Raw genomic sequence first — 26,956 nt, forward strand, 5'->3', positions numbered from 1 at the left:
GTTTGAGTGACCTTCAGTTGGCGCTTTCTAACTGACCTTCCCCAGGCAAAGACCATTAATGGCCTGTTATTTTATCTACATTTCAAAGCAAATTTAGCCGGGCTTCCCAGGAGGGTTTCTTGCATCTGTAAAGATGCAGGATGCAAGATGACTCTTGTTGTTATTGTTGTGTTATAAAGTCACTGGCATTCCCGCTTTTGACCCCTGCACCTTTTGGCATCTTCACTTCCTGTGCCATCAGCACAGCCAAAGAGTTTCCACCGCTGCTGGGGTTTGAGGCTATAATAATATTGCAGCACTTGTGAAGCAATTCAGATATCAGCTATAAATTATTCAAGGCAGGTTCTGTTTGTTCAACTAGCAGCGAGAAACCCTAAGCTGTAATTTCAGCCGCACACAATTCCCCCTTCTAACTACTAACCTATTCGATACCCACACCGTTCTTCATAATAGGCTAACAGTTTCATCTTCCATCATTTAACACCTTCCATTTGACCATTTAATTTTTTAGCTTTGCGATTCTGAATCAAGTCTGTTTTATTACAGGCTAACCTACTCAAGCCTCCCATTAGATCCCCCCCCTCACCCCCATGACAGAGCCTCATTATCCCACTCTACAGCACACCCATGGCCTTGAAGCTTGTGATGCTCACACTGCTCCGTCTCTCTCTCCACCCACCCCTCCCCCCCCCGCCTTTGTTCCTTTAATGTTTGTTTAAGGATGAAATAATTTTGTTGTGTATGTATAAGAAGCACAGGGGACCTTGCGTCGAGGCTCTGTGTCTGGCAGGAGGCGACTAATGCGAGCCGGTTACATATTTCATACACATCCACACAATACTGTTCACAATCCACCCAACCTGTCATGCTCGGGACTCTGCACCAAGCTGTTTATAGGCTCCAGTTAAACACTGCAGAGTATCCTGGGCGCTGCTGAACACTGAGGCATTTTTAGTCTATTGAGTTTCAAGTTAGGGAAATTGAATATGTTAATTCAGTGCAGGAAGCACTGTGACATCCCCTGACACTGTAGGGAAAATTCAACCTTCCTCTCTCCTCCTGAATTAACAATTTAAATCTTTCTCTAATGTTTTACATTTGTCTTTAGCAAACAGCTTAAATGTCATTAGCAAAATTATATATATTAAAAAGCACTATTATTTTATTACTGCTTAAAATGGCTGCACAGACAGTAAAGCATACATTAGCTTCCAGCTTCATGAATACATTGAAACTCCCTGTTTCAGCCGAATTAAATCCATTAATGTCTATTGCACATCTAAACCCAGTATGGGAAATTCTTTGCCGTGGTTAGTGGGGCTGCAGATAGCTACACAAAAATTCATATCACTGCTACAGTATACAAACATTATTAAAGCCTGACCTTTCTTCTTTATTTAGGAAAGATGCTTTTGAAAATCTTGCCTCTCCTCTCCATTCACACTAGATAATCACAGCCAGGAGAAGGTCTGACAGTTTATGTAATGGTCTCCTGAGGCAATTTGTCACGCCAAGTATTAGCCATCTTCTGGAGCTTAGTAGCCCATTTGTTTCCTTTTTGCTGTGTGCAAATGGTTTAACAGAGAGCTGGAGAAAGAATTGCCTTTCATTCAGTGTGACATCCGAGCTGTTTCTACATGTCCATTGTGCTGGTTCTCTTAGCAATTCAAGCCTTAGGCAATAGCCCCATCCAACCTTCAAATTACCACTCCTAATGATTGGAACTTTCACATAATAATAAGCTCTGTTTCGTTCGTATTAGTAAAGAACTGATCATCTTTTCACTAAGAATGTAGGACTCATTTATTTTCTACTGCTAACAGGCTGAGAAGACTTGGCATCCTTCCCATTTCCTTGCACTACACTGTTTTATTTGCTAGAAAAATACCCAAATTCTAGTAACACAAAAGAGACAGAATGGCCACTGGCAAACAATCAAGATGGTTAGCACTTTCTCAACCAATCACACCAAAGCACTCCATTCCAACTCAAAAGATGGAAGGAGAAAACTCACAGCAGCACCACAGAAATTTCTCAATAACAGTCTTACACATTAAATATTTTTTTAAACCACCAGCCTCTGACCTCATTTTCCACTGTAAAAACAAAGCTTGTTTTGCACCCAAATCCAAACCATTTCTTTCTACACATTCCCTCCGCTGTTTCTATCTGAAGGACAGCAGAAAAGACCTCATTCTTGCGAAGTTTAATTAGCCCAGTATGCAATTTAATCCTTTGATAAACACGGGGAGCATATTCCTGATTATTACCATTCGTCCACTGAGCTACTAATTTACATGATTCAATTATATCTTCTGTTTGTTACCACTTGGTCAGCGAGGGAGGAGAGTTCAGCTTCTCCATGTAATTTTGCAGATTTAGACAAAAGGATTATTACCTCAACGCCATTTGAAAAAAAACTTCAGAAACTGGAGAAAAATGTAAAGGGAAATGTTGCCTGTAGTAGTAAACAGTAATCTCATTCTCCTCAACTGTTAATTCTGATCAAGCATAAAATATTCAGTGGGTCAGAAGGGTATTTGATTCACCATGAATAACTCTATTAAGGTCACCACAGGCTCTCTTACTGCACCACAAACAGCCACACATTCTGGCGCTGGAAGGCAAGCATTTCAAGCAATCTAGTTATTCTCAGCACACTACATCATATTTTGTATTGAATTTAGAAAAGCCCCCAGCTATTTTTAGCGTTATAGTCATTGACCATTTAAAAGGAAAGTCTCCTTTTATTAGTTGACCCAAAGAATGAATGTTGTAAAAAAGGCAAACACTAAACCAAAGCTATTGAACACATATATGTTCCAACTTTTAATTTTAACTAAGGGTGCTAAGGCCCAATTCTGTCCTCATTATGAAGACATGACACACACACGTCATTACATATCTGTCATATCGACAGCTTCTTTTCCCATCATATCATATGCACTGGTGGTGTAAACCTTAACCATTCATTTCTCCAATTTAGGGTAGCACGTGATAAAAAATGTTTTACAGTATTTCAGATAAAACAGGAAGGAAAGCCACTACCCAACGCTGTCCTCCATTACATACAATGCCACAATGGAAGCAGAACAATGCTGGCTGATCACAAACCCACAAGAAGGGGGGACTATGAGGTTCTTCAAACAAATTGAACTTTTAACTTTCTGTGTGACCCCCTAGGTGGGAAAATCTACAGCAACTTAAAACGAGCAAAAATACAAGTTAAATCAGGTTGACGGCCTTGCCTAGTTACTGCTTTTAAATAGATCTTCACTTGCTGTACATTTTGAGTGCAAAATCTGCTTTTACATCGTGCTCAGACCTTATCTAGTGGCAAAGCCAGCAAACTGAATATAAATTTTCCAGACTTAACGGAAGGGCAATCATCAGCAAGACATTAGTGCTGCTGCTGCCACTCTGATGGCCTCTCACACAATGTGAAAGCAGCTTGAGAAATGCACTGAAATAGGGTTTGAGTTTATAATCATGTTTGCTCACAACCTGCAGTGGGTTCGCTGCTCTCAGCTGGAGTAGCAGTTGCCGCAATTGACATCAGGGTAGTGAAGGGAAATAATCATCTTCAGGTTCCAGAACCTAATTAATGTCCAGTCAGAAAGTACACCAGTGGACGTCAGGGTAAAACAGAACTGGGTCAGATAGATAAGGTCAAAGAGCTTCCCAATACTCACTGCCTAGGATCACACAATCCTCAGATATGAGAAGGTTACTTTCATACACGGAATGTCTGATCAGCTTCTGCATCTAATTAGCATGAATTGTATCCCAGTAAAAATCAATGCCTTTAATCGTTGTGAGGAAATGAGGAAGAAAACTGGCAAGGTGTGTTCTATTCCTGGTTACCCAATTATTACATTTTACCTCAAAGAAATCCCTTGAACTCTTACAAAGCATTCGTCACACAGCAACAGCCCATTTGGACAACTAGATCGCGTCCAATACCAGCATCCTCCCAACCCTCTTCAGCAACAACTGGCAATTATGTAGCACCCATAACCTGGTAAAACACCCCAAAGCACTTTGCAACATTATCCAAAACAGAAAGGAGATGTCAGGTCAGGTAACCGGACATTCGGAAAAATAAGGAGTGTCTTAAAGGAGAAAAGAGGAGGCGACGTTTAGGGAGGAAAACAGTCCAGATGTTGCAGCAACTAAAATCAGGGATGCCCAAGGGGCCAGGATTGGAAGAGCACAGATATCTCAGAGGCTTCTGGGCTAGAGAAAGTTATAGGGATAGGGAGGGATGAGATTGTGAAAGGATTTGAAAACAAGGATGAGAATTTTAAAGTCAAGATGTCATTTAACTGGGAACCATTGTAGGTCGGTAAGCACAGAAGTGATGGCTGAATAGGATTTGCTGCGAGTTAGGACATAGGCAGCAGAATTTTAAATTATCATACATTTATGGCGGTTGGATGATGGGGCACCAGGCCAGAATGCTCCTGAATAATCAGCTGTAAAGAGAGCAAATAAAAAGTTAGGTATGAGCTGAGACGGGGTGGAACTGGTTGATAGCCTAAGAGTTGGAAATAGGCAGTCTTTGTGATAGCATTTTATGTGGTTCATTTCAGGGTCAGATACAACACTGAGGTGGTGAACAGTCTGGCTCAACCTCAGAGTATTAACAGGGAGAGTGACAGAGTCAGTGGCCAGGGAATGTTGTTTGCAGCAGGGACCAATGGCTTTGGTCTTCCCAATATTTAGCTGGAAGGAAATTTCCATGCATCCAATCCTAGATATTGGACAAGCTCGAACTCTCTCTGCATAGCCTTCTATCCTTATCTATGTTTATCTAGCTTTCTCTTAAATCGAAACCTTATGAACGATCATGAGCCCAGCCTCATTAATCAAACAAAGTAACTCAGATTTTATCACAAACAAAACATGCAAGCGATTTAAAACCACTTACCTTCCTCAGTTTCATGCCACACAATCCCTTCCAGGTTTACACTGGTTCCTGGTTCACAAGGTCCAAGGCATTCCGGCTCAGTCACTACTCCAACCTCACACGTGTTTATACCCATTGAACGAGTCCTTACTAAAAGTTGCTCAACTGGTGCAGCAATGCTGGACGAAGAAGGGAAGTAGGAAGGCAGAATCTGAGGCGGCATGCTCACAGAGATTGGTGGTGGAGGTGCAGGCACAGTGAACAAGGGATCAACCTGAAAAAAACAGAAAAATATCACCATATGTATCTGCAAAATGACAATTGAATAGACCTAGTCTAGGGCTGCTGCATCAGGGGGGTTTTTTTGCTGCAAGTAAAGTGCATCTTAACGTTGTTGCCACAGTCGAAATAATTTACAGTACACATACAAAACAGAAAGTGTCACATTGCCAATGAAGACTCCTGCACAATCACTGTGTGGTTTTAAAACCTCATTAATGTCATCACAAATAAATACAGTAAATGTCAGTGTGCAATATTGAAGAATGATAGGAAACATAAGAAATAATCAGTCTTACCTCATTATTCCTCCGAAGGGAAATGATGCTAAACAAAAAAGCCACACTCTAATGAGCAAATGTAAAGCAATAATCACCCCAGAGAAAGTTGCACTTGTGAAAATTAATATTGGGCAGTATTTAACAGTGGCGACGGGGGGGGGGGGGGGGGGGGGGGGGGGCGTCTCACCCACCAGCTGGAGAGAAGTGGGGGGTCACCCATCAGCTGAAGGGGGGGGGGCACCCGCCAGCTGGAGAGACAGTGGGGGCAACTCACCAGCTGGAGATACGGGGGGGGGGGGGGGGGGGGGGGTCTCACCCACCAGCTGGAGAGATGGGGCGGTCACCCACCAACTTTTTTTTATTCATTTGTGGGAAAGGGTGTCTCTGGCTGGCCTGTGTTTTCTGCCCATCCCTAGTTGCCCTTGAGAAGGTGGTGGTGAGTTGCCTTCTTGAATCACTGCAGTCCATGTGCTGTGGGTTGACCCACAATGCTGTTAGGGAGGGAATTCCAGGATTTTTAATCCAGTGAGTGAGAAGGAACGGTGATATATTTCCAAGTCAGGATGGTAAATGGCTTGGAGAGGAACTTCAGGTGGTGGTGTTCCTATTTATCTGCTGCCCTTGTCCTTCTAAATGGATGTGGTCATGGGTTTGGAAGGTGCTGTCTAAGGATCTTTGGTGAATTGCTGCAGTGTATCTTGTAGATAGTACACATTGCTGTTACTGTGCATTGGTGCTGAAGGGAGTGGATGTTTGTGGATGTGGTGCCAATCCAGCGGGCTGCTTTGTCCTGGATGATGTCAAGCTTCTTCAGAGTGTTTGGAACTGCACCCATCCTGGCAAGTTGGAGCGACAAAGGAGTTGCCCACCAGTTGGAAAGCCAGCGAGAGCTCTGCATCACCGCTTTTAGGGAAGGTCCACCAAATTAAGTGCCACTCAGGTTTAAATGAATAGTGGTGGGCCTTTTCTGGGATGAAAGCACCCAGACTCAGTGAAAGCCAGTCAGAGGCAGGCAGGTCTATTGAAGTGGGCATAGCGACCATGGATGCTGCTAGTACAATGCCCAGCCAAGGTCTACAATCATCACTGGATGCCAGGAGAGACGATGGGGGCAGAAACAAGGATATCTCTCAGCGGGCCCCCGCTTCTACACATTCTTCCTGTGTCTGGGTAGGTTTTCTCAAGGTGCTCTGGTTTCCTCCCACAGTCCAAAAAACGTGCTGGTTAGGTGGCCATGCTAAATTCTCCCTCAGTGTACTTGAGCAGGTGCAGAGTGTGGCGACTCAGGGATTTTCACAGTAACTTCATTGCAGTGTTAATGTAAACCTACTTGTGATACTAGTAAATAAACTTTAAAATTTAACTTTGTGAACCAGATGGATTCCTGCTGATTATCACCTGCCAGGAATGGTAGTGGACAGTTATGGTAGTGTGCAGCACAGTAACACAGTGGTTAGCACTGCTGTTTCACAGCTCCAGGGTCCTGGATTCTATTCCCGGCTCGGGTCACTGTCTGTGTGGAGTTTGCATATACTCCTTGTGGCTGCGTGGATTTCCTCCGGTACTCCCACAGTCCAAAGATGTGCGTGTTAGGTTGATTGGCCATGCTATGAAACTGCCCCTTAGAGGGATTAGTGGGTATAATATGTAGGGATATGGGGGTAGGCCTGGGTGGGAAGCGTTCGGTGCAGACTTGATGGGCCAAAGGGCCTCTTTCTGCACTGTAGGGTGCTATGATTCTATGATTATGCAACTAACCAGAGGCACCGTCTCCACAAGTATCCCACCTTCAACGATAGAGGAGCCCAGCACATCAGTGCAAAAGAGAAGGCTTTTAAGTATTTGCCACCATCTTCAGCCGGAGTTCCCAAGTGGGTGATTCATTTTAGCATCCTGAGAATCCCAGAAGTGCAGATATCAGTCTTCAGCTAATTCAATTCACTCCACATGATATCAAGAAACTGTTGAAAGCACTGGATACTGTTATGGGCCTTGCAACATTCTGGCAGAAGTACTGAACATGTACTCGAGAACAAGCCGTGACTCTAGCCAAGCTGTTCCAATATAGCTAAACACTGTCATCTGTCTGACGATATGGAAAATTACCCAGTTGCATCTTGTCCACAAGAAGCAGGACAAATCCCAGCCAGTTAGCTCTTCATCAGTCTACTCTCAATCATCAGCAATGTGATGGAAGGTGTCATCGACACTGCCAGCAAATAGCACTGACTCAGCAATAACCTCCTCACTGATGCTCAGTTTGGGTTCCACAGGAGGCACTCAGCTTTTGACCACATTACAGCCTTGGTCCAACTATGGACAAAAGAACCAAACTCAAGAAGTGAGGTAAGAAGGACTGCCCTTGAAATCCAAGCATTTGACCAAATGTGGCATCAAGGAGTCCTAGAAAAAATGTTCTGAATGGGAGGCAGCAGGAAAACTCTACACTGGTTGAAGTCATACCCAACACAAAGAAGGTGGTTGTGGTTGTAGGAAGTCGATCACCTCAGTTCCAGGACCTTGATGCAGGAGTTCCTTAGACTAGCATCTAAGATCCAATCACCTTCAGCTACTTCATTAGTAACCTTCTCTCCATCATAACATCATGGGATGTCCACTAATGACTCCATAATGTTCATTCACAGTTCCTCAGATACTGATGCAATCCATGCCTATATTGAGCAAGGACCAGCCACAAGTAACATTCATGCCACAAAAGTAGCATGCAATGACCATCTTTAACAAGAAAGAATCTAACTATCTCCCTGGACAGATAATGGCATTACAATGCTGAGTCTCCCACTGGGGGTTACCATTGACCAGAAACTGAATTGGATTTGCCATTTAAAAACTTCAGCTACAAGACCAAGTCAAAGGCTGGGAATCCTGCGGTGAGTAACTCACCTCCTGACTTCCCAAAGCCTGTCCAGTATCTACAAGGCACGTGTCAGGAGTGTGATGTAAAACTCTCCACTTGGCTGGATGTGTGCAGTGCCAACAATACTCAAGAAGCTCAATACCATCCAGGACAAAATAGCCCAGTTGATTTGTATCCTATCCACCATCTTAACCATTCACTTTGGCAGTGTGGGGGACCCTGGGGTGGGGAGTTTGCTGGTGAATCTGTGAAACTGGGCTACCGAGAGGAAAGTGCAGTGCACACATACAGGTGTTTGCTGCACACGTGCAAAAACCAAACATCAGAAATATGGAACAGCAACTGCTGAGCAAAAAAAAACCTGTATCACAGGACAACTGCCTCGAATACAGGGCTGTGCTGTAAAATCCAGAACAGTTGTACACTCTGCCTCCACCGCCTGTGCATACTGGGAGCAGTGACCATCTACAAGATGCAGGTTCACCAAGGCCCCTTAGACAGTATCTTTCAAACCCACAACCTCTACCACCTAGAAGAACAAGGGCAGCTGATGGATGGGTTTACCATCACCTGAAAGTTCCCCTCTCCCAACAGCACTGTGATGCATCTGCAATGATACGGAGATGCCGGCGTTGGGCTGAGGTAGGCACAGTAAATAGTCTCACAACACCAAGTTAAAGTCCAACAGGTTTATTTGGAATGACAAGCTTTCGGAGCTTTGCCCCTTCATCAAGTGACTCACCTGATGAAGGAGCAGCGGTCCGAAAGCTCATGATTCCAAGTAAACCTGTTGGACTTTAACCTGGTGTTGTGAGACTACTAAGTGTATCTGCAACACATGAACTGCAGTGGTTCACGAAGGCAGTTCATTGCCACCTTCTCATGGGTAATTAGGGATGAGTAGTAATCGCTGGCCTAGCCAGCAACCCCCACATCCTGTGTACAGATTTTTAAAAAGAAGCTCCTCAGAGTCAAGACTGCAGTAGGTAACCCACTCCGTGAAAGCACAGGCACGTCCTTACAATGCAATTCATGTGGATCACAGTAATAAGATTGCTGATAGGCAAAGGTATCACATTCTCACTATACCAACCCTGTACTTTGTAATTTAACACTGCTAAAAAGCTCCGATATCAGGAGAGAATCTCTTCTTCCTCAACAAAGCAAGATCTGCTGGAACACATAAAGCTCCAGGGAAAGACAGTGATCGTTTTAATACTGAAAGACACATTCTTTGATAAAAGCTTCCTCGTTGTTTATTGAGAGTCCATTTCAAATCTTACCACAAGCAGAAGACTGTAATCAAATGTAGCCCCGCGCAGCATATTAGAGGATATTTTTGCCCCCTTACGCACGGGCAAAATTCAAACTAAATGAGAACAGAAACAGGAGACACAAAACCTATTCAGTGTAAAAAGACTAACAATGCACCACTGATGAGGCAATTTCCATTAGGCGACACTCTGATACCATCTGTTTAACTCAGCAACTCAGCCCTTTAAAATTCCCACACAAAATAACAACATTGTTCACTAAATACAAAAAAAATCCCAACTTCATTTTAAAATGTATTTTCGGGAGGATCGATTTAATGTCCCCTTTCCCCCAGTTTCATATTACCGCTCTCACATCCATCCTATTGTGAAGACAATTAAAGGCACGGGGACACACTGAAAGCAGGGAAGAGCCATTTCCAAAACACTAAGTGCACAAACCTTAACAGCTGGACCTGGCAGTCTGTTAAAGCAGCAGAGAGAATGTCAGAATCAAACTTTCTGCTTTCCACTGTGTTACTCTAAAGTGATTATTCCCACGTGTTACTGTGTACTGATCAAAATTCTGGTGATTCATTACAGCAACCAGAGCAAAGAGAAAGAGCCAACATATTAGGTTATCCACTCTGCAGAGATTCACACACTTAACTGGAATTGCACCCAAATGTTAGAAGGAGTCCAAGTCTTGTTGAAGGCTCTGAGCCTTTGCTTATTAATGCTTGTAATATGAAATGTTTAATATTTTTCAAATTACACGGTTATAAAATATTTCGATAATTACCAATCTGTGTCGCACAAGTTTTAAAAAATGCAAGGCTTTTGAAACTAACTGCAGAGCCATTCCAAAAATTATGCCACCTATTTACAATCAAATCCTTTTGTATACTCTTAGTGATCCTGATCATTAAAAATTGACAGCATTCTCCAATACCTTTTCTGATCGCTGAATTTGCATTCTTTCTTTGTTCCCAGGTGTTAGAAAAGTCTATGGGCATTTTGTAATTACATCAGTCTGTTGGCAAAAAGTATATATTTTTAAAAAGCCAACACTAATTTAACTAAAAGATATTGCGGTACCACCACCAATCTGATCATTAGTACTCCAACAGCAGTCATGTGAACACATCAATTATGGGCAAGTGCCAAAAGCTCCAGAGATCCAGCAGATTAACAGGCAATCCTCTGTTTTACAAGCGCACATCAAAAGGAATATTAATAAGAGGAGGGGGCGGTGTGAGAGCTTGTCAGGCTGATTCAGCCATGGATGTAAAGCATTTCCTCCAGCCTTTTCCATGAAACTATTCCATGAAAGAAATTGGCACCAACTACAAAGTCTATAGCCTCCACCTTTTCAAAAGCACTGTTGCGATCACTGTAACATTTAGGAAAGTAAGAACTCTGGAGTTAATTTTGCCCTGCCGTTCTGACAAGCATTTAAGGGCTTTAAAAAACACCAGTCCTACGTCTTCCCGTTTTCATGCTTCCTTCATGAGAACATCCAGTTTTAACAACATTTAAAATCCTTTGCGTACTCATTTCAGCCCATAATAATTAAGGTTGTTTCACCTCAAAACATTACAAACAACTCAAGTCATATTACACCCTTCACATTACAGCAGAATCTGCAATGAGTATTCTGAAATTCAGATGCCTTACAAAGAGAACAAAGAAAATTACAGCACAGGAATAGGCCCTTCAGCCCTTCAAGCCTACACTGACCATGCTACCCGACTGAACTAACATTATTATTTAGTACACTTGGGATAATTTTATCTCATGTGTATTCATAACATCATATGCATGAGTATTATTAGTCCCAAGAACACAGCAAACAGGTGTAAAGGCAGTGTGGCACGTTACGTGTTTGCCCCATCTTTAACTGTCAACAATCATTTCAAATGCAGATTATTTTTAATTTATAGCCTTCAAATCTACCAGTCCAAAGATGTATGGGTTTAGGTTGATTGGCCACAGTAAATTGTCCCTTAGTCTCAAAGGGAATCAGCAAGATAAATGCCTGGGATTACAGGGATGGGGCCTGGGTGGGATTGCTGTCGGTACAGGCTCGATGGGCCGCATGGCCTCCTTTTACACCATACGGATTCTATGATTCAGACCATTGGCGTGGCCCAATATAAGCTTTGAATACAGTATTACCAAAACCTCTGGAAATCTATTACTGTCGCCGAGTGTGCCCAGCAGGACACTACACTATTGTGAGTTTTTCCCTGCCCCTTAAATCCGAGTGCTAATACAGCTCTAATGACCTGCACTGCAACACTTGCACTGCACAGTTACCTCCTGATTTTAATTCATTGCAGGAGACTTACAAGGTCAATGGCATCAGTCAGCATTAGACATGCAGAGATTTTAAGAGGCCTGGAATGTTCTGCATAGAAAAGAATAAACTGTAACCAAAGGCTGAGGATTAAAGGAAGGAACAATTTTTTTTAAAAATGAAGTGCGTTATTTTTCACAGCATATAGTTAAAGAAGCATTTTCAAAATCAAACCCTAGCATTTTACATATAAGGGTGTGTTTCAACAGAAAAACAATGCAAATTTTTCTCTGTAATTAACAATCACATTCACAAAAATTACACGTCTCAAAGTAGTGAAGCCTCAATTTTCATTAGCAGGTCACTAATTGTACAGAAAAAAAATAGGCAATCTCCTGTTTTTTATTGAAAGATAAATGCCATCTCCTCCCCACCCCCTCTATGGAGGCAGATGATAATCTCTAGATCCAGTCTGCTCAATACCAGCAAGCATTTACATTAGGCTCGCTGCAGACCAATATTCAAATAGGGGTAAAAATGTGGCCGACAGTGTTGTTTAGTCCCCGTCTAGTAGATGGTTCTGGTATCTGTAATTAACATATGGATGCAATCTTCACATTCACTCAATTAGTCACAGACGTTGTGGGTAAGCTGAGAAAGCAAATACAGCTCGTCACCAGGATTTACAACCACAGGCAGCAGCACACAATAAGCTCAATTCTTCCTATTATACATGCACAGCCAGTAAGTGCAAACCAATTTTTTTCTCCCTCCATCTCCTAAATGAGCACGGGTTCTGCATAAAACCTTTAAGCAATGCTCACTGTCAGAGAAAGGAATGAATCCAGAACAATAATGCCTTTCATGGCAACTGTACTCAGCACAATTAGTCCAACCAGTTTTATGTTTCCTTTAAGCTGTAGAGGTGCAGCAAAGCAAATGATACACTCATGCCACAAAAAGGAACTAAATGTCACCCAGCACGGCAGTAAGAGATGAAAGTGCACATTTAAAAAACCAACACCCACTGTAGTTTATTCCATAAGTGATTGTTCTGAAAGATGGTTCACAGAGAAAGGGAGCTCCTCTACCCCACATTAATTTTCTCCCCTCCTCCACGGAACCTACTGACTCAGGCAGGATTACAGTTCTATACTTCTCAAGTACTCATTGTTCATCCAGATACTTAGCAACAGCAACCTATTTCAACAAGAGGGCACCACTGTTGAACCTGGTCAACGTACAATGTCCACGAATCTACACTCATTGGTGGGCTGAGGGAGTGGGAGTGGGGTTGCATAGCATCAATTTATTGCTGTCAGAGGTAGAAGCTGTGGGTGATTTCCCTTAGTCAGGGAACATTGAAGGGAACTGTAACTATACCCCTGTCCTTTGAACCACCATCCCAGCTTAAATCAGTTAATTCAGCATAGACCAGAGACTCCCTGATCTGTACAGCTGAGTTCTATGGCTCCTATTAGCCCACTGAGGCTAAAGGGAGTTCCTCTTAATCATATCTGCATTTTTTTCCTGGTTCTACAAATATGCTTGCCTATCACCAGCCAAAGCTTTTTAAAATATTAACACATTTAAAAAATAAAGTACAGCAAAAGGAAAGCCCAATAATGTGGAAAAGCTATAACTGATATAATGCAATGCAATCACTGGTTACAAGGCCTCTTATGACACCACTGCCTTCTGAACAACAAAATGTCTTCCTTTTGTTCCTAATTTTGACTAAATGTTCCTGAACAGCAATCATTGATGTAGCTTGAGGAAGTGTTAAGTGCAGTATAATGTCCAATATTTGATCATGGCAGACTGCCAGAACAGGTCTTGCAACATATCACACAGCCTATTTTGTGACTAATAGTGCTTAATACTGTTCTTACTGGTTGTGCTGAGTCAATACGGTCCCTGACACGGCAGCACAGTGGTTAGCACTATTGCCTCACAGCGCCAGGGACCCAGGTTCAATTCTGACCTCAGGTCATTGTCTGTGTGGAGTTTGCACATTCGCCCATGTCTGCATGGATTTCCTCCGGGTGCTCCAGTCTCCCCCAACACTCCAAAGATGTGGGGTTAGGTGGATTGGCCGTGCTAAATTGCCCCTAGTGTCAGAGGCTAGCAAGATAAATATGTGGGTTTACGGGGATAGGGCCTGAGTGGGATTGTGATTGGTACATACTCAATGGGCTGAATGGCCTCCTTCTGCATTGTAGGGATTCTATGATTGACTGGATGAGTGTTGGGCAGGTCCTGGGTGATTGGTATTGTTTAGAATTGAATCACACTGCTACAATGGAATTTTAGATAATGAACAAAGAACAATCCAGCACGGGAAACAGGCCCTTCGGCCCAACGACCCCGCGCCGCCGCATCACCCTACACCTATTCTACCCTGCTGCTATCCTGTTTCAGCTTCAAGGGTTGGGGAAACAATCAAACCCTCTCTTCTTGACCTTATAATAATTTTCTGGTTCTTTTACTGCAGGCAGCAATGAAGATACACATTCACCAAAAGCACAAAATAGAAGTGACTTTTGACATCGTTGTTAGCTTCCCCCTCATCCTGTGTGATTTCAGCCTCCTGGCTATGGAGGTGCAGGAGAAACATAATAGCATATAAAAAGTGAAGGGTTCATAATTTTTTTGCATTCATCACAACAGTAATTTAACTCATCTAAAAGTGTCCAAAATGAAGCTCTGCAGATACAAATGACAGAGTCCACAAAGTAACAGTTCCATTTTTAAGGGCCAACTTATATGTTTGGAGATTGACATAGACGATATAACCAATAAAACGGAAATAATCATCACAGAACAAAGCACTGTCTGGGCTCCTTCAGTAAATGACAAGTGTCAACTTCTTTATCCCATTGGCAAGGATATAAAATGTACAATTCGCTTGCCATCTAAAATTTAGGGTGGCAGGTTTATTTTACAGAAGTGAAGAGAAACGAGGCTTCACAATGCTTGAAGGTGACACCAGAGATAGATTTCTGGGCGATGAAAATCCCCTTATCCCCCCCAGCCCAAGACTGGAGGCTCCATTTACCTCCCTAGCATGTGGTCATTTTCAGAAGTAAAATGGCTGCCAAAAGCTGATGTGCTCTGCAGTTGCACCGCATGAATTGTCCCCCAAACCCTTCTTAGCCAAATAAAATTCAACACCTGATAAAGGAAACACTTTGTTCTCAGTGAGGTCTTTGACTCTTCAGAATAAGATAATCCATCACCTCTGGGATCAATCACCTTATTTTAGCAAAGAAGTGGAGCCAATTTAAAGACCTCAGTGGGATACACAACTGCTCTCTGCTGTGTCATACCAAGGATACAAAAAACAGAGCAAGCTTGAGAACTTGCCCTCCTACATCCTTAGCATGGGGTTAGGAAATCTACCCAGATCCTCTTTACTAAAACTCAAAAGCCACATCAAACGGGCAGAGTCCCACCATAGTCAGGTTCTACCCCATATTCTTGGAGGCCTCCCAAATGAAAATCAGGTTTTCTATCCTCCCTGCGTCGGAATTGGCCTATATGGGACGATGGACCAGACTGTCTGATCCTACCCACAGCTGGGATTCTCTGGTTCCATGACAATGAATGGAGGTTTGACTGAGCACCAGGCACACCTATCTGGGGAATTCCACCCTAAGTCCAGTAGCGGGGACATGAACAGGGGCGGGAGGGTTGGTGTTTCCCACTGTGTGGACTGTGGTCCAGGATTGCTTACAGCTTCCCCCTCAAACTCAGGAGGCAGCCCCAGGCATTGTTTGAGTTCCTGTCTTCTGCACGCCATGTTGTTCCATGTTGTTTGCCAACACTACAGTTAGGAAAGCCCACCAACGCCTCAACTTTTTCAGGAGGCTAAGGAAATTTGGTATATCAGCTATGACTCTCACCTACTTTTACAGATGCATCATAGAAAGCATCCTTTCTGGTTGTATCACAACTTGGTATGGCTCTTGCTCTGCTCAAGACCATAAGAAACTGCAAAACGTCATGAGTGAGGCCCAGTCCATCACTAAAACCAGCCTTCCATCCATTGACTCTGTCTACACTTCCTGCTGCCTCGGCAAAGTAGCCAGCATAATTAAGGACTCCAAACACCACGGTCATTCTCTCTTCCACCTTCTTCCTTCGGGAAAAAGATACAAAAGTCTGAGGTCATATACCAATCATTCAAGAACAGCTTCTTCCCTCCTATTGTCAGACTTTTGAATGGACCTACCTTGCATTAAGTTGATCTTCTTCTACACCCTAGCTATGACTGTAACACTAAATTCTGCACTCTCTCCTTTTCTTCTCAATGAAAAGTATGCTTTGTCTGTATAGCGTGCAAGAAGCAATACTTTTCACTGTATACTAATACGTGTGACAATAATAAATCAAATCAGCGTGTTGTGAACGCGTATGTTTTCCTTCTGGCAATGTGAAAAATTGGGTATCGGTGGAAGATTCCGGTTGGGCCTTCATCACTAATGGGACACAAATTATTTTCACGCAAGCCTCCAAGAAGGTTTCATTATCCATTACGGCAAACACCAGGCGAAGATCCCATGTGAAATTCATGCCGGAATAAAACCAATTTTTGGACTCCTGTTGAATTCTACCCCCCTCCCCATCCACCCCTCCACCACCCCCCCACCCCCCACACACACACACACACACACACACACACACACACACACACACACACACACACACACACACACACACACACACACACACACACACACACACCTGCCGCAAGCCTGTCGCAATGCCATGGAAGAATTCTAACCTGGCACTTTCTGGGGCCAGGTGTATGGGTGGGCACTGGAGGCTGGATGGAAAATGAATAAGCTTGGATTTCTCAATGCGAAACGCAGAGCTTCATTGTATATTCACCTCCTCCTTTCCCTCTAATGGTAGCAACAGGACTACCAATCAAGTGTCATCTGCACAGTTTAATTCAATGTCATTCCACTCAATTGACAATGGGTCTTGGTGCAAACAAAATGCAACCACAAATAAAACTCTGCGCAATATTGAAGGTCATGTCAAAAGAAGTATTGTTTACACATGTAGCATTCAAATTGTATAATGCAGCTTAGATAGACACTACATTGATTTGCAACATCAACAATACTACGGTGTAATATTGATGAGGCTTTACCACTGGAAAAATACATTTCATTCCAATTAACCATAAAACCATCAAAGGGAGAGCAGTGTAGCAGTAGTTTGAGTGTTGCAAAATGCTCAGCAGTGATTCACAATACAAATTAATGCTTGCATATGGTAATTAAGGCACTGATTTATGGCTGTGTATGCTTAGTGCAACCAATTACAAAATGCAAAGCTTCAGAGGCGCTAATAATACAGGAGAAAGCATACAGCAAGGAATGATGTTAGTGATTCCTCGCAGGAAATGCATTCCAGTCTCTGAAGTGTCCTTAGATTCAAACTCCCCTCCCTTCCCCCAAACCAGTAAATAAAAAGGAATTACATAGATGTAAGGCTCAAGTATTCAACGTGACTGCACAGTTTAGATTTTGATGCACGTTTGTACGGTTTCAGAATTTACAGTTCATTTTTAATGACCTCACATATCATCGCCAATCTCAGGATCTGTCCACCTGACGGAACAAAATGATCACATGGCATACATCACAGTCTGGTCTAACAGCTATTCACAAAACGTCAAGCATGGCAAATTCATCGCCTCAGATCCTAACTACCCATTAACACGGGTCACTAATTAATTAGGGTGCTGAAACAATGGCAGATTTACAGCATATAATGTTTTTCTCACTCAAAAAGAAAGTTCAAATCACAACTCAAGGATTTACTTTGATTTCCTGGAGTGTTTCTCTAGCCCCCCTCCCTCCCTACCCTCACTCTGCTCCACAGTGGATGTAAACCTACTCTGCCAACAACTGGTGCCCAATAGTTAGAAGCAGTCCAGTTTCTGGAAAACACCCCCCCTCCCCCACCCCCGCAAGGTACTCCGCCATTGCCCATCCCCCACCCTTTGTTCTCCTGAAAGCATTCACTGTGGTCAGCGGTAAACTGCCCTCACCCGTCAAGAGTGCATTTTGCCTCCTGTTCTGACTGGGGTGCAGGGAGGAAGGGGCACAGATTGCAGGCAGTGTGAACAAAAATAAGAAACTACCATTGCATTGCAAGCCCAATCACAGCTCAAACTCTTTCTCCTTCTCACCCCCATTTCGAACAACATTTGGCTAACAGATCGGACCTTCTCTCCATAAACAAATGCTTTGCTCTACAATTAAACCATTCATGTGCTTTCCTCCCATTGGCCATCCGCCAACTGCAAGCTCATAGGCTCTATTATAATTGAGTGTGGTTAAAAAGGCAATAAAACACATTTCAGCTTCATATGACTACAATGTGATAAGAGCAGCAGCATCAGGATCAAGCTGACAGGGTAATGACCGCAATTGTGTTGATTACTTAACCTTTTGCCCTCCGACCACCTTTTTGACCAAGACTCCCACTTCTTAAGAAATATCAACTCGAGAGAGAGGGGGAGAGAGAGATAGACGGAAGGAATAATATTCCAAGTCACCACCTTTCTAAATATCCATATGGTTACCAGCATATTGTTCTAGCCCATGAGTTAGTGAATATGCAGCAGTAAAGTGTATTATCCACAGCAGGTTTTACAATTTGCTCTTGAATATCTGTAAGCAAAATAACAACCTGACATTGCTGCATATTTAAAACAGAAATTTATGCTTTAAATATATGCATCTAAAATGCTGGGATAATATTGGCAGCAATATATTTTGGTAAGTATCCGGTTTAATGATTTTGAACTTCAAAATTCTACGATATCACCTTCCATAAATGTAAAATAATCGAAGATTTTGCCACTTGTGTTGCTAGCAACATTCAGGGTGGTATCCTGAAGGAGAGTACTACCCATTGTGGTATCCTCCTTCAGCACAGCTTCCTCCAAAGTCTCCCTTCATTGATAATCTGCCCGTGCAAACCCCTGCCACCGCCTACCCCCATTTGCCCCTCTATTGGGAACCATACCTTCAACCCACTGCATGCTCAGCATTTCCCTCCCTTACCTATTACACAGCATAATGCATTGATGTAGTCAATGTTTTCTTGCTGCAAACATTATATTCAGCCCAGAAAGATAAATAAGCTGCAGTGCTGTGGTAATCTTGCACAAAACATTTCTCAATCCCAGGCAACACCCCTGAGGCACATTGTGCATTCTGCTGCCCTGGACCCTTGAATGTTTACACTACTCATATTTTATGAATGCATTGTGCAGGAGCTGTAAACAGCAAAGCCAATGACAGTAAAGGAGATGGCATTGGGAAGCAAAAAACTGACAACCTTGAAGAGCCAGAGGCGATTCGAGTGCCCTGGGATTGGAATTAAAAATGTTACACTAATCACACATGACTTCTCCCATTACAGAATAATAATAACTCCCGTTTCTTTTGCTTTGGGTATTTTTAGTCAAATGAAATATGTCGTCCATTTATCTCCTGATGAAACCAAGTGAGCTTTCACTGCCCAAGTCCCAATTTTAAAAACACAATCTCATCTTTACCAATACAGGTCTCCCCTGGCTTTTCAGCACCACAAACATTTTACTACTGAAACTGCATAATTGTAATGTTTATCTGTGCTCAAGCTGCCAGAGTTCCTGCACACCAACTGCACAATTAATTTGACAAAATTTTATTCATTGTTTAGGATTCCATTCTTTGAAGTTTAATTTCTATAAAATTCAGAATGAAGCAGAGATTTTGCAGTGCCTGAAAAGCATGTTAGAACACTACTACGTAGATACTCATCTGCTGATTTTCCAGTAGCAAACAAAACCACTAACTACAAAAAAGTTTGTCCAACAGCATTAACACTCAAATAGCTATGCCAGTTTCCCAGTCAATCAAACATCTCTACACCACTGTAATATAAGAGTCTGGTATACAAGACACCAATTATTTCTGTTACTACTTTTGCCACATTCGCTTTGCAGAACTGTGCTTTTATTTAAAACAAAACTGGACGCAGGCCTTTTGAAACCAGAATATTACTAATTTCCTCGATAAAGGGCTTCAGTGCTAACATTAAAATTCTCTACTGGCACTGGCTGTCTTTGTGCGAATCTTGTGCTACAATAGTGTGCCGTTACTTTATTCACTGGGAAGTAGAACAGGTTCCTTTGTGCATTAGTCACATATTATTTTAAAACAGGAGATTGGCTAGTGAAAGATCAAGGCTGTGAGGATAAAAATGGGAGAGAGGGATGGGTCTTTCTAAGCACTTCTGACATTGCCTTACAAAGGCAAGATTGTCCAAAACTGACGAGTGCAGGACAAAGAAGGAATCTACTTTCCAAGTCAGGAGAGGAGGCCGGATTTGTTTATTTAAAATGAATGTACGAAGACGATTAATCTAATAAGAGTTACCGTCAGGATTAAAAGTACACAGGCAATCCCCAAGATACAAAGGCCAAAAGAGGCAGCAGAGAATGCAAGGAGAGTTCTTACAGAGGAAACAGATTGTGTAGGATAATATAGTGATGGTGTAATGGAAACAGCTGCTTGCTTTATACTCCCGTGTCTGGCATCTGCTACAGCATCATGGGAAAGGTTGGTTCAGGATCTCAACAGCAAATGTAAATTCAGACAACTAGCCAAACAGCAGGATGCAGAATGTGCACAAAGAGTGGGACAAAATCTTTAGAAACACTGTGGAAGAGCGAGGAAACAAATTCCAGCAGTGCTTGATGCAACTGACAGGCTGTGGATTTCAATGAAATGTCCCGTTTGGTCTGGGTTTGTATCTGGGCATTAACAGGCAATAATTATCACTATTAAATATACAGCAGAGTGCCCAGAGACTTTACTACTGCATCTGTGGTGTATTACCTCTCTGCCTTTATACTGACTGTACAGGCCTGAATAAGGATTTCATTAAATGCTTCACCTGTCAATGCAAATCTACTTAGTCAATATTCAGCGCTAAATGCACCATATGTGAAAACTTCAGGAGAAAGTTGAGAAAAAATAAATACACTCCTTGATAAAGCTAAGCCAGTATATGACCATCTGCTTCAATTACAGCACTCAGATTAGGGGAACAAAATAGTCATCAAGATGTTTCCAAGACAAACCTGTTCTCTTTGAGGAAACACCTCCCACAATCAAGAAAAGGATTTTGCAGTCTTTTGTTCGCTGAAAATATACACTCATTGTTCAAAGTCAGCTTATCTCAACATCTGAAAAGTTGTTTCACTTCAAAGAGTTTAATTGTCTTTGGTTTATTTAATAAAGAATAAATCATGAACTAGAAATGTGAGAAATTGAACAGTAGAGACCCGGGTGTGTTATTTTGCATGGAATATCTTTCAGAAGGTAACATAAACAATTGCTGAGTTCTTAGCGTTACCTCTACACATAACAAAATTCACCATACTTACATCCAAATTAAATAGACTTTGCAGAGGCGAGGGATAATAATGCAGTTCCATTCTACCCAGTTACCAAGGGACCAGTAAACATTCTGTCCCCTTCAGAACAAAGCAACTTAAAAATGTAGACAACCGTATGACAATGGCAAAATCAGAGTGCATCCTACATCCTGTTTTCCAGTAACTAAAGTCTTTTTTGAATACATTTTCATTGTTTTTATGCATGTTTTTATGCATGATGAAAGAAATGTTTCATTTCTAAACCAGCATTTTACAATTGTAAAGTGCCAGAAAAAAAAATTGAACAATTTAGTCAAAAGCTAGGACTGATACAATTCACATCCCCGCTAAACCTACTAATGGAACAGCAATCCTGACATGTGACCCCAGAGAAATACATCACCCCTCCCCTCACGAATTTGCTTTCAGCTCTCAAAAAATGATACAAACAGCCCTATTGTCAGCCAATCCACATTTAATCCATGCATTAATGTCTGAATAGTTTTACAACCTTTCATTCAAATGCAAAGGCTTTGTTCAACTTGCCAAGACCATTTAGTTTGGATTAAAGGGAAAAAAGCAACAGACACACTGTACTAAAAACCATCACAGACACAAAGCAGCCTTTGGTATTACTGCTGTCCTTCTCCTTTAATACCCTTTAGTGGCAAATTATCGCTTGGCCTGATCTTCTGTTCTTCACTAACAAAGGTTATCCAATTTGAAGATCTCGCCCCAGTTAATGTTCCAAGCTGCTGAATTAAAATGCTGGTTCAAGCATCTATTTAACCTGCTGAATACGCGGTTTGCGCACATTTTCCACAATGCTTAAATTGAGTTCCCTTTAAAAATAGGATTTGTGAATTTCAGCTGGTCAAAAGCACACACGCACAGTGCTTCATCCCAGTGTTTTCATTCCCCATACAAAAAGTCTCAGTGTGGAAGAAAGGGACAGAAGGAAAATGTGCAACCTACCACAGCACACATTTCTAAAGGCCCCCAGCAATTTCATCATTTATTTTTAGGGAAAAATAGAACTTGTCCATTTGATATAAACTGAAATACTGTAAATCAGAGAAAATGCACACTTCAGTGATGTAATAGCGAAAGTTGGCTTTGACATTTTAATAGATTACTATGCTTGTGCTTGAAAACTTGGCAGCTTTTATTTTACTTATGGAGACAAGCACTGTACATACAGGTACTCTCAGCCTTTTGGCTTTCTATAGGGATTGGAGAGCCTGTGTTTGACAGCGTTTATCTGAACTCAAGGACGAGCTTTATGCTTAGCTGGCTGCAAGATTTGATTACACAGATGGATTTCCTATCTCACTTCCACACTACTTCATTTTGGATCCTGTGCTGAACAAAAACTCTGCAATCAGGGTCATCTTCTGCTGCTGACAAGTAACAGATTCCACTGAGAGTGAAAACACACTCAAAATGAAAAAGAAACAAATGTGAAACTCCTAATCGCTTCCCTTTGTTTACCCAAATATTTCTACAAATGTTGGTTACTCTGAAAAATCATTACACAAGACAAAACACAGGAAACTTCAAATCTTTCCCGATCTAACAGACAAAGTAGACTGTAGCCATTGTACTGTTGTTGGCGTAACAGAATTATTTTTGCTTTGTGAAAAACACACAAGGGTGCAGATGACAAAACTGACCTGCAATCTCTTGTTCCAAGCGACACAACCCACCACAAGAAAATCTTTCCTAAAATGATCGACCATAAATTGAAATTAAGAATGTCATTGCTGTGGTTTGACATCCATATGAAAACACACCATTATGCTTCTAATTACCTTGACCCACATGGGAAAAGCAGGAATGCATTATGCTCTAATGATCACAACTAGAGGTCCTGCCTTTTCTTTTGCAAGGAACAGGGAAGATCCTCCCTGCAGCTTCACTATTAACATGTCTGTTTCCTGTCAGCCCACTCAGAGATAATGTCATTTATCTTGGAGCGGCACAAGACCAGTCATTAGCCTCAATAAAAAGACCTCGAACAAAGAACAGTGATTGTTATCCATTGCTCAGAGTCTGCGGCCAAAAAACTAATTTCTTTGGGGGAAGGGGGCCTGGAGACATTGCACTGAAGTACTGCTTGCATGCACACCAACCCAGAAGCAAGTCTCTCTTAACTATTGTAGATGATTTAGGTAAGCACGTAAAGCACCGGCTTTAAATACTTCAACAATTAATGGAATTTAATTTTAAACAGAAATGGTAAAAGCAGGAAACATCCAGCAGGTCAGTGAAACAGACCAGTCAGCTTTCTGTGAAGGGTCCAGACCTAAAACATTAATTTGCCTGTTCTTTCCACAGATGCTAAGTTTTTTTTCCAACATTGTTCCTGCTTCTGTTTTGGATTTCCAGCGTCTGCCATTTGGTTGCTTTTCATTTTGAGTTTAATTTTCGTAGATTTTTGATTCAGATGAATTCTTGTGATACAGATCAATAGACTCTTGTAGGTAAGGATGTCAGGGATGTGGGACAAAAGATGGAGTTATGAAGCTGCGCTACAGATTTGGCATGATGTAACTGAATGATGGAGCAGGCTGGAGGGACTCAGAGGCCTACTCCTGTTCCTATATTTTAACAAATCTAAGAACATTTTTTGCCATGACTGAACAGCACTTCAAATCTTATATAAATGAATGTTTGTCACAGTAAAAATAGGCTTGTGCTGTGCAAAACCCCCTTCCACAACCCCCTGTGAGAAACTCAATGGTTTCTGCAACTTTAATTGTGCTCATGTGTTTTTCATACCTAGGAATCAGTGAGGAGGCCCATTCAGAACACACACACATCAAAGCAATCTGCTAAGTGCTGGCTAGCTTTCAGAATAATCCTCCCTTTCCTCGTTTCAACTTTGTACAAGGAACCTCTTCTTTCTCGAGACCTGATGCACATTTCCGATTCGGTATTCATGGTGTTTGAATGGCGGTGCTGTAATACTTCAGGAAGTCCACAGCAGTTAAAGAACACACATAATAATTCCTCTCCTAGGAGCCTCATGTGATTTGCTTCCTCATAACAGTCCTCTTAAATTTATTAGTAAAAATTTGTAGCTCCAATTTTGGTGAATGAAAGAGTTTGCATTTGTACAGGGCCTTTCATGACCTCAGGAGATCCAAAAGCATTTCACAGCCAATTAAATACATTTGAAGTGTAGACGCTACTGTGATGTAGGAAAATAAATATTAGGGTGCAAATATTAAACACTTAACATTTAACTTTACAATAAGTTTTGATAATAATACGTTCTAGTCTGGTCTCCTTTTAAAGGCACATCCATTAAAGTGACATTTTAGAAAGAATTTTAGTGGTCTTTACAAACATATAATTTTTCAAATGAAATTAGAAATGCAACTCATTAGTAGGAAAAAACCTCAATAGCAACTCTGGTCTCACAGATCTTGGGAGGTCACTATAAGTTCGTCCAAAAAGTTCTCAGCAGTCAAAGGCCACCAGCTCATTCACCCCCTCTGAAAGAGCTCTGGTCACACTATTCAAAGTTACAAAGCATTAAGTAGACTGAAGAGTTTTTTGTTCTGCAGGGACTCGTGCTAGTTTGTGGTACCATTCACCAGCCAACCCCCTTCTTGCAGAGTTTTGAGTCAGCTTTTTAAACCGCTCACATTCAAACAAATCTGTCCTTTCTTCATTAATGACTGCTTACCACTTACAGTCCTTTGCCACAGACTGTAACAGACAATTGATAGCAACATACAAAGAACAGGAAGGTATATGTATGTTTCCACTCAACTAATCAGCGGGAACAAAAACAAGCATAAAAGACCCAATAGAAAATGCTTTTCTGGCCGCAACTTATTTTCAGTACCATTCCTTTCTATTTATTAGTCTAATGTGACAGTAAAAATAGTTGCTAGCATTAATGGTACGTCAAGTCATTGGTGAGCGCAATTCTCAGCTGTGAAATGTATCACTGCATCATTTTCAAAAGGTGACAAATTCCTCCCTGATATTAGCAGGCCTTATGAGGACTCTCAAGCCTGTACTTGCAGCCTGTTTTCTACAGTCAATGATCAGTGCTACTTAGAAGACTCCAGTGTGGTGTATGAAACAGGATTGGCTTTCCAGCTGTGCTTTATATTCCTGTACTGTACTTTATCAATTCAATCAATTAATCCAGCTGATGATTGTTCACTTCATTAATGTCTTAGCTCAAGCCAGTGAAATGCACAATTCTATTTTGTGGACTGGGTACATGGAATTGGTGAAGGATTGGGTGCTGACAAGCCTTTATTAGGTAACCCTATATTGGAAGGATTTTGCAAACTCCTAGGAGTGGTTACTAGCCTTGCCAAGTCTACTTAAGTCAGACATGTTAGCAACAGCTAAACCACAAAAATGAGCAACATAGAAATAGCTCAAACAACTCAAATTATAGGCTGCTTTTCACTTGAGCAATACGTGTAGGGAGTGGCAGGTTTTACAACATATTTGTGGTTTTTGGCATAAAAGGCAGTCAGAAACAGAGTCACAAAAATAATTAGCTTTAATAGGCTCCAATTTATCATGTTTTACATGACTAACTGCAGCAAACAAATGGAATAAACAGACCAAGAATAGACCTGCAAACACACTGCAGAGATTAAACAATGACTACAACTCCCAAGGATTTACCTTGTACCTTTAGCAACCTGCTAATCAAACAAGTATAGTTAGACATATTTGTCTTCAACCTCATTTAAACCAGGCAACTGTATAAATATTTCACAGCTTGTTACAACGTGGTTTAACAAAACGTGCCTTGGCCTTTCAAATAAATAACAAGTACAAGGCACAAGTGTGTACATTAGGACCATGGGTTCCATATCAATACCATTCCCTTCAAGCCATATGCAGTGAATGCTGCAGGTTTAAATCTGAATGATCTCTGGAGCAGTCAAAAGGAAAACAGGCTGTGCTAGAATGAATAGAATGTGCTTGTCAATTATATCTGGGGAGAATCAAGACAAGCAAGCAGCAGTACGATACTGGACATTTTTCTCTATGACTCACTGACTGAAAATCAGCAAGCACTGGTTTTGTACACACAGTCTTGATTGTTTTGAGGAATAGACACACTAAAACATTTTCCCCAGGAGACTATTTGAGGTATAAATAAGGAAGAAATTGGAGTAGTGAAACCACACCACTCTAATCTCTGTTGCCATGACACCTGCCTCTAGGATTTGAAAATGTACAGATTGCCTGCTAAACAAAACTGTTGAATCTGAACATTTGGCTGAAAGATTAAAAAAGCTCAAGGGTGTAGGGACCAATGCCTTCTGCATTTTGCACAGCCAGCAAATTCAATCAAATGGTCTTGAAACTTTAACCACAGCCATTGTGAAGAACAGATTAGAGCAAGTTATCTTGATATTTAAAGCAGATTAAAACGGCTCCCAATTTGCAGTCTGCTGGAGACCAAAGTAAAATGATTTGATTGGGGAATTGTCAAGCATGTCAAACAGTTTGCCAATCTCCTCTGCATCCCAAATCTGTTTCGATATCCTTCTCATGACTAATAGACTATAGAGCATTAGCCTCTGCACTTTACTGTTTAAATCTTTATTAACATC

General features: G+C 41.7%; 1 protein-coding gene across 6 annotated transcripts in view; it reads right to left on the reverse strand.

Annotated features, from left to right (window-relative positions):
• znf608 (zinc finger protein 608) overlaps window positions 1-26,956 on the reverse strand; it is an 89,252-nt gene that overhangs the window by 57,332 nt on the left and 4,964 nt on the right. For all 6 annotated transcript variants that reach the window (XM_080188941.1, XM_080188944.1, XM_080188945.1 and 3 more), the window contains one exon: window positions 4,931-5,183. In XM_080188941.1, coding sequence (XP_080045067.1) covers window positions 4,931-5,183 — 253 coding nt within the window. The remainder of the gene's footprint in view (window positions 1-4,930; window positions 5,184-26,956) is intronic.

Source organism: Carcharhinus amblyrhynchos, chromosome 5 (genome assembly GCF_965287045.1).
Source record: "Carcharhinus amblyrhynchos chromosome 5, sCarAmb.v2.hapA, whole genome shotgun sequence".
NCBI classification, from domain to species: domain Eukaryota; kingdom Metazoa; phylum Chordata; class Chondrichthyes; order Carcharhiniformes; family Carcharhinidae; genus Carcharhinus; species Carcharhinus amblyrhynchos.